Source organism: Melospiza melodia, unplaced genomic scaffold, assembly GCF_035770615.1.
Source record: "Melospiza melodia melodia isolate bMelMel2 unplaced genomic scaffold, bMelMel2.pri scaffold_44, whole genome shotgun sequence".
Taxonomy (NCBI): Eukaryota; Metazoa; Chordata; class Aves; order Passeriformes; family Passerellidae; genus Melospiza; species Melospiza melodia.
The window spans coordinates 3,928,695-3,937,683 of NW_026948761.1; the positions used below are offsets into that span (position 1 = coordinate 3,928,695).

General features: G+C 52.6%; 1 protein-coding gene across 1 annotated transcript; it reads right to left on the bottom strand.

The window, feature by feature from the left end:
- Positions 1-913: 913 nt before the first annotated feature.
- LOC134434598 (olfactory receptor 14J1-like) lies at positions 914-1,849 on the bottom strand. Its single transcript, XM_063183252.1, has one exon. The coding sequence runs from the start codon at positions 1,847-1,849 to the stop codon at positions 914-916; it is 936 nt and encodes a 311-aa protein (XP_063039322.1).
- Positions 1,850-8,989: the final 7,140 nt, after the last annotated feature.

Here is an 8,989-nt window from a genome sequence, read left to right on the forward strand (position 1 = left end):
GGGGAGGGAACAGGGGTGGGCAATGGGAAGAATTCTGGACCAAGGAAGAGTAAAGAAAGCAAAGATGAAGCCAAGGAAATGCTCAGGGCAGTTTGGGAGTGGCTGCCAGGCAGCCCTGGCTCTGAGCAACAGCATCTGCAGTGGGACAGCAAACTCCCAGCTGATGGGAACAAACTTTCTGGCTGACTGCAGAGGCCAGGACAAAGCTGAGTGGTTTCCCTGGTGTCCCCCAGCCCTTGCTGGCCCCAGAGGCTGATGGCATTTGTGCTTCTGGATCATGTCTCCACACCAACAGCAATGGGCTGCTCATGGGACTTTTATGTGCTGAGCATTGGCCTGGGTGTGTTCTTGAGACAGCCTGGGCAAGGAGCCTGGAGTCCCCAGGGCCCGGGCTGAGTTGTCAGCGCTGCCCAGCAGTGCCCATGGCCTGTCCCTGCTGCAGCCCCGGCACTGCCAACCCCAGGACTGTGCCCAGCCTCGAGAACACTCAGGCCCTACAGCAACACCAGGGCCAGGAGGGCAGTGGGGCAGGGCCACGGCAGCAGCACTGGCAACACCAAGTGCTGCTGCTGCTGCTGGGCACAGCTGCTGGGCCAGCACTGATCTGCCCCCAGCTCTGCACACAGACATTGCTGCTGCTGCTCCAGAGAAGGAAATATAAGGGGATCTCCCATGAAAACTCTACTGGGAGATCCTTTATCTCCTTTAAAGCCACCAAGAGACCAGCTCCTTATTGACACAGTCTGAGGCCACAGTGAATTTTGGAGAAGCAAAATAAGAAATTGCAGAAAAAATGGCCTCGGTTTAGGGAGAATATTAATAAATGAAAACAGAACAAAAAAAATAACCAATCCAACAAGAAGTATCAAACATTACTTTTATTTCAAGACATATGCAGATATTGGCAACCAGTTTAATGTTTCCTAAATGGTCCACTCATCAGTGTCCACACTGCAGCCTTGAGCTCCTGGTTTCTCAGGCTGTAGATGAGGGGGTTAAGTACTGGAGGCACCACCGAGTACAGAACTGACAGGGCCAGATCCAGGGATGGGGAGGAGATAGAGAGGGGCTTCAGGTAGGCAAACGCTGTAGTGCTGAGGAACAGGGAGAGCACAGCCAGGTGAGGGAGGCAGGTGGAAAAGGCTTTGTGCCGTCCCTGCTCAGAGGGGATCCTCAGCACAGCCCTGAAGATCTGCACGTAGGAGAAAACAATGAACACAAAACAGCCAAATGCTGAACAGGCACTAACTGCACTGAGTCCCAGCTTTCGGAGGGCGCTGGTGTGTGAGCAGGAGAGCTTGAGGACTGGGGGCACATCACAGAAGAACTGGCCCAGGGCATTGCCATGGCACAGGGGCAGGGAAAATGTATTGGCCGTGTGCATGAGAGCATTGAGAAAGGCACTGGCCCAGGCAGCTGCTGCCATGTGGGCACAAGCTCTACTGCCCACAAGGGTCCCATAGTGCAGGGGTTTGCAGATGGACACGTAGCGGTCATAGCACATGATGGTCAGGAGGAAATACTCTGCTCCAAAGAAGAAGATGAGCAGAAATACTTGGGCAGCGCATCCTGTGTAGGACACATCCCTGGTGTCCCAGAGGGAATTGTGCATGGCTTTGGGGAGAGTGGTGAAGATGGAGCCCAGGTCGCTGAGGGCCAGGTTGAGCAGGAAGAAGAACATGGGCGTGTGCAGGTGGTGGCCGCAGGCTATGGCGCTGATGATGAGGCCGTTGCCCAGGAGGGCGGCCAGGGAGATGCCCAGCAAGAGGCAGAAATGCAGGAGCTGCAGCTGCCGCGTGTCTGCCAATGCCAGCAGGAGGAAGTGCCTGATGGAGCTGCTGTTGGACATTTCTTGATTCTGGACATTTTGAGCTAGTCAAAGACAATATTGACAATTTGGACAAAATACCTTCACTCAATGCTATGCTATTTTCTTACACAACCACTAAAAATTGGTTCTCTTTCTCTGGGGAAATTTCATCTACCTTTTTATTTTTTTTTTCAGTGAGCTTTGGGCTACAAAGTAACTGTGTGTTTTTTAGAAGGGACAGAAGTCCTGTTCTTAGCATTGCTCTCAGGCTGAACACTGGGGAGCCCAGAGGGAAAACAGGGCTCCCTGTGCCCCAGCGCACTCAAAACTGCTGGTCCAACACAGGTGCCCTTTGCTCATTTCCCCTCACTCTGGTACAGGATCTACCATTTAAAACTGCACTTAAAAATAACGAGGCATTTTTTGAAGACTCCAGTTTCAAAATCAATCTTTCCAACTCTTCTCTCTCTCCCTGTGCAGCTGGACATTGAGGGATACCAAGGGCTGACCTGGCTCTCTGCTGCCTGGAGTTGTGCCTACTTGGAGCTGTTTCTCTCTATCCAAGCCCTGTCCCTGCCAGTGCTGCCAGAGCCCAGCCCAGCCCTGGGGGCTCAGCTCTGCCCTGCAGACCCCTCCCAGCACAGGGCACTGCCCAGGGGCATCTCCCTGGCAGCAGGGTCTTAAGGGCAGGGCAGACAAACAGAGATGCTGCAAGCCAAGGAGCTGCTGCTGCTGTCTGTGGGGAGAGGAGGCTGAGGAGGCACTTTCTGAGGGAGATCTGAGGCCCATCTGCTGATGCCCAGGGTGACAGTGCAGGAGTCTCAGTGACACAGCCAAAGATGACAGCCCCTTTCCCTTCCCTTCAGGAGAAAGCTGAGAGCATCCCTGGCCATGCAGCACCATCTCCACAGCAGGAGGAATCTGCCCTGATGGGGGTGGCTCCTTCAACCTCCAACTTCTCCCCTGCAGCATCCGCGGGGAGCTGCCAGGCAGGCTGAGAGCTGCCCCTGGCAGGTGGCACATGCCCTGGGCTGGCCAAGAGCCCTGAGGGCTGCAGGAGCTGCTCTGCAGGACAGCCCTGGGCAGCCCTGCCCTGGCTGCAGCCCCAGCTTCACCCCCTGCAGCCATCCCTGGCAGTAGGAGCCGTCCTGCCCTGTCCCTCTGACGGTGCCCAGGGCAGCCCCGCTCTGCAGCACATCCTCCTCCTGCTCCTGTGCCACAGAGAAACTGGGAGAGTCCTCCTGACACATCCCCGAGGCTCTGGGGTGTGCTGGCTTCAGGAGATCCCTCCAGGAGCACAGGGGAAATTGCCCTGTACCCACACACTCACCATGCCCAGGGCTGTGAAGATCTTTCCCCAAGTGAAGTCTCAGCTCAATGTCTTCCAAATCCTGATTGCCTTCAGCCTGTCTCTGCCTGGCTCCTGTCCCCTCAGTGCCTACAGGGAGAGCCCTCAGCCCTGCTGGGCTGGGAGAGGAGCTGGCCCTGGGAAGAGCTGTTCCTTTAAAGCTCAGCAGCACAGACACAGCACAAGGACCTTAATGAGCCTCGTGGGGCTTGGGTGTTTTTTACATCAGACTCAGTCCCTGAGAGAGTGTTCAAAAAACTTCTCAAGAACTCAAAGTTAAATTGAAACACTGAACTTAAAAAAAGTTGTAATGGGTTCTGTGGAGAGACACCACTGGGAAAGTGTCCCCAGGTTCCAGTTAGAGCAGAACACTGGAGGCAGTGGTGACAGCTGGGGACAAACAAGGCAAAGGTGTTTCTGGTGCTGAGCAAAGCTGGATGTGTTTGAGGAATGCAAAGGGCCCAGGCCTGAGCCCCAGCCCCTGGCCAGGCAGATCCTGTCCCTCCCTCCTTGCTCAGGGCTCTTCCTGGGATGGTCACTGGCATGTGGGGATGTGCAATGCCAAGGGCAGGAGCATGGGGCGGCCCCTGCCAGGCTGCTGAGCAGGGACAAGGAGGCAATGAGGCCCCAGGCCTGCAAGGGTCACTTGTCTGCTGCTCCTGCCTCAGGCCCAGGCCCAGCAGCCACGGCCAAAGTGCTGCCCAAGTTGGCTCTGGCAGGGCTGTCTTGCAGCTGCTGCCCATCCCTGTGCCCTGGGCAGCCCATGCTGTCCCACGGTGTCCCTGCCCTGCGCCTCTGTCCCTGCAGGCTGTCGGCATCCCCCGGCTGCCCCACCTGGCTGGGCCCTTCCTTTGCTGACAGCTCTGCCTCCTGCCTGCCCACACAAAGCCTGGGGCTGACCTAGGCTCCTTCTGGAGGATGTGTTGCACCACAGACCTTCCCTGGGAGGGAAATTCTCATCTCCTCATGTCCAGTCTTGGTCTCCCCTTCTGCATTTGTGGTATAATTTCTCTATCTGGCTGCTTCCCATTATGAAGAAAAAGCTCAACCGTTTCCTAATCCACTCTTCCAGCCCTTCCAGGACACTGCTGTTCTCTCCTCAGTCTCTTCACAGGTGAGCCCTGGCATATCAGCCTCCATACATTAGTTATGTTCTTGAGGCCTGCAAATCCCAGCCTGCGAGATCTTTCCGCCCTCTCCAAGGTGTTTTCAGATGAAAACATTCTGCTCATAGTCTTAGAATATCACCAGAGGCCAAGACCAGGCAGAGCTGTCTATCCGGCCAGCTTTTGTCTGGGAGCAATCCCAGGATAGATGGAATTTTGGCAACCAAATTCCAATTTTTGCCATGGCCCCTGGACAAGGCCAGTTCTTTTCCATAGGAAGGCAGGCACAGAGCCCTGGTGCTTCCAAGGAAGATGAGATGTGACCACCAGAAGCCCAGGCCAGGCAGATCTGGCAGGTTTTTCTTCTGCAAATACCCTTGCATACAGGAAATTTTTAATGGGGAATACCAATTCTGTCCATGGGGTTCATAAAAGAGAGACAGTTCTTTCCATAGGAAGGAAAGCATTGAGCCCCAGTGTTTCATGGGCAGATGAGAGGCAGCCCTTGACATTCCAAGATCTGCCAGACCTGTCAGGTCCCCCCTGGGAGGCCAAATCAGACAGAGTTGTTCCATGTTCCCCTGGTTCTATGAGGCCCCAAAATGTCCCAGTGGCTCCGTTGCTTCCATGAGGCCCTGAGGTGTCACAATGGCCCCGTGGTTACATGAGGCCCTGAAGGGTCCTAATGGTCTCCATGGTTCCATGAGGCCCCACAGAGCCATGGTGGTCTCTTGGTTCCATGAGGCCCCACGGTGTCACCATGGTATCCCAAAGTGTCACAATGGTCTCCATGGTTCCACCAGGTCCTCACACTGTCCCAGTGGTGTCCATAGGAAGGAAACAACCAAGCCCCAGTGTTCCAGGTGCAGATGAGGGGAAGTCGCCCGAGGCCAAGGGCAGCCAGATTAGATGATGCTGGCAGATTTTGTCTGGGAGCAATCTCTGGATATAGGGAATTTTAGAGGTGGAATACCAGTTTTGGCCTGGAGAAGAAGGACGGTTTTTTTCCATAGGAAGGAAAGCACGGAACACTGGTGTTTCAGGGCCAGATGAAAGGCAGCCATCAGAGGCCAAGGCCAGCCAGAGCTCTCTGTCCTGGCAGCTTTGGTCTGAAAGCAGCCCTTGGATATAGGGAATTTTGCAGGTGGAATCCCAATTTTGGCCATTTCTGCACATATCTATGATATCTAGGATGGTTTTTTCCACAGGAAGGAAAGCACAGAGCCCAAGTGTTTCAGGGGCAGAAGCAGAGAGAGAAGGCTCCTGAGAGGCCAACTCAGCCAGACCTTTCTCTCCTGGTACCTTTCATCTCGGGGAAATCCTTCGATATAGGAAATTTTGAAGGTGGAATCTCAGATTTGGCCATGGGCACCAGGATAGGAAGAAGAGTTCCTTTCAGTAAGATGGAAAGTACAGAGCCCCAGTGTTTCAAAGGCAGATGAGAAACAGCTCTTCAGAAACCAAGGCCAGCCAGACCTGTCTCTCCTGGCAGCTTTTGTTTTGGAGAAATCCTTGGATATAGGGAATTCTGGAGGTGGATTCCCAACTTTGGTCATGGGTGTCTGGATGTGAAAGGTGCTTTTTTCCCATAAGAAAGAAAAGCACATTGACCCTGTTGCCTTCTCAAGGCGTGGCGACCTGGTTCTTAGTGCGGCAAGGTGGCCCTAACCCCAGGGTCACTCAGTCCATATGCTCCTGACACCAACGTGGTGGACAGCAAATGGCGTTTATTGAGGGGTCACAAGGGTTTTTATAGCTTGGGCAGTCAGTGTCATTTTCCTTCTGCTCACGTCCGGCTGGGTGCGGCCAGGTACGGAGCAAAAGTCTGACTGCAGGGGGGGGATGTCCTGACTGACCGTACAGCCCAATTTCTTCTGCACGCAGATCCCTAACTCTCCACATTTCCCCCCTCCCTCATGATTAGTAAAAATTGTATAAAGTTATAAAATGTAGAGGTTACAAAATTTCATGGGTTAGTAAAATTGGTATAAAATTGTGTGTTAGTAACTGGCACGCCTTAAAGTAATTGTCAGCGCTCGGCAAACATAATGTTAACCGTTTCTAAACGCATTTAACGAATAGCACCAGTTTGTTTAATATGCAGGGCCCGAAGATTAGGGTTAGTAAGATTATAGCGAGTGGGGCTATTAAGGTAGAAATCAGGGTGGTGAGCCATGGGGACCGGTTGAACCATGACTCGAACCAGCCCTGTTGAGCTTCTCTGTCCATTTTTCTTAGGTTTAGTCAGTTTCTCAGTTCGGCCATGGAGTCTCTCACGACTCCGGTGTGGTCCGCATAAAAGCAGCATTCCTCTTTCAAGGCGGCACACAGGCCTCCTTGCTGCATGAACAAAAGGTCCAGTCCTCGCCTGTTTTGGAGGACAACCTCTGAGAGTGAGGAAAGGGATTTTTCTAGGGAAGAAATGCATTTCTCGATCCTCTGCAAGTCCTCGTTGACAGTCATCTGCATTGTGCCAGTCCTTGATGTTGTGTTGCAAGGGCCGAGATGCCTGTGGCAGCGCTGGTAGCTCCTCAACTGAGGAGCATTGCGATGGTGATGCCTGTTACCACTTCTCGTTTGTGGAGCCGGTCGGGTTCCTTGAACAAGTGGTACAACTCTTCTTCCTGGTGATACAGGACTCTGGGGACAATTAAAACTTGGACACAAAAGTCAGTAGAATGATCGAATTTGTCAAGGGGTACACATGGGCTTACCCCGGATTGTTGACAGACCCACATTCCCAATGCAGCTGGGATCACCCACTGGAACTTCCATCCCTTAAGTTTGATGAATTCCCGGCAGACGTTGCCCATCTGCTTTGCCAAGGTTGCATTCCCAAAGCATTTGCCTAGGCCCGTAACCTGACTTAGGGTTATGCCTCTTCAGGGGGTGTCCCATCTGCATTGGCGTGGATTGTCTGACTTTGAGAAGATGAATGGGAGATTGAGGGCAACACCTTTGTAAAAAGGGGGTTGTGCATCATAGCATAACCAGCCTAACTCTGTGATGTTTGGGTTGGATTGGTTTAACGATAAGAAGATAGCATTTAACACGCTTAAGAATGGATTGGAGAGGGTTGGTTTGGCTAAGAGATCGGATGGGGAGGAGGTAAGTTTTAGCATCTGTGTTTTGTGGCTAGAACTACCGTTAGCTGCGATCCCCTTCCTGGGTCTACTCATTGCAAGAATCGGATTGGGTCCGACTGATTGGGATATTGGAGGTAGGAATCTGATAATTTGTATGTTCACCCAGATGTGGCGAGAGAGATAAACAAACACTGTCCACACTTTGCCCATGGCCCAGCCATCATGGCTCGGCTGCAGGATTGTCATTATATAGCCTGTGCAGGTGTGCTGTTTCCCGCCTTGGGGCAAAATCACGTACCCATCCATGTCAAATTTTGGTTCGAGACAGTCGTGGGAAGCATACTTAATTTGCAGGAACTTATCAGGCTGTTCTGGTTTCCATCTATTGCTTGTCACAATAGTTTCACACCCCCAATATCTACAATATCCATATCCTGGGTAATAACAGTAACTTTTTCCTGGGTTGGAAGCAGGGCACTAGTAGGTCTGAAATAATGTTGTCTTCTTCAAATTTGGGGTGCCCTGTATGCGAGGGAAAAATGTCTTTTAGCCTGAACTCAAAAGATGGGGTGTTGGCGGTGACAATTTCTTTGATGACCCCCTCACCTGAGAGATGGCATAGAACCCACCTGAATGGCTGGTGAGGGTAATGTTTTGTGTCTGCCTGTCCTCCGCCTGCTAGCCCTAGAAACAAGATCACACAGAGATACCGTTGCCGCTTTGATTTTGATGGTGCGAGCTTCTCAGGTGATGTCGGGTTGCTCGGGGGTCTCTCTCTCTTTCCTGGTAGTGGGGCGTATGGGTTGCGGGGGCGTCCGACTGGGGGCAGTTTACTGCCACGTGGCCTGCCTGGCCACACTTAAAGCATGCCATCACACTGGCTATTGCAGTGTGAACTGCTGCTTGGATGGGAGCTAGGTGTTCTTCCTTTGCAACATGGTTGATCATAGCAGCAACATTGGACCTGGGTGGCAGTGATCTTAAAATGTCCTTGGTGGCTGAGTTGCATTGCTGGCGTAGGCAGTCTGCTAGCACAGGACCCTTCACCTCTGAGGGTAATGCAGAGGAATCTAATGCTGCCTGAAGGCGGTCCACAAACTGAGTGAAGCTCTCACTCTCACTCTGCTTTTTAGTGGACCATGGCGATGGTCCCCTAAAAAGCTATTTCCACTATTACTTTGGAAACAACACGGCTGGCTTCTCGGGCAGCACAGGTTGTTGTCATAACCTCATGGGCCCACAGGCCCTCAGCCTGCGCCTGGGGTGTGATCATAGTGGGGTCTGTGCCCATTAGCCTCTGTATGCTGGAGCCGTGCAGTGGATGGTCTGCCCCTGTTACTAAGGCTAGCTGCTTTACACAATTGTACTCCCATTCCTGTTTAAAAACCATCATCCCCACCCCATCGAAAATCAGTCTGCAAGTCTGTTTGATATCAAAGGAAAGCATATCATCGCCTCCAAAAACGCTGTCAATGAGTGTGGAAACCATGGCAGAATTAATCCCCCTGTCTGCAACCGCTTTAACAATTGCCTGCATGTCTTTCGGGTTTACCGGGGAGTAGGTTCTTTGATTTCCGCCTGCCCCCCCCCCACGGACCGGGAACACCAGTGTGGCAGACAGAGCCCACTCCACGCAAGC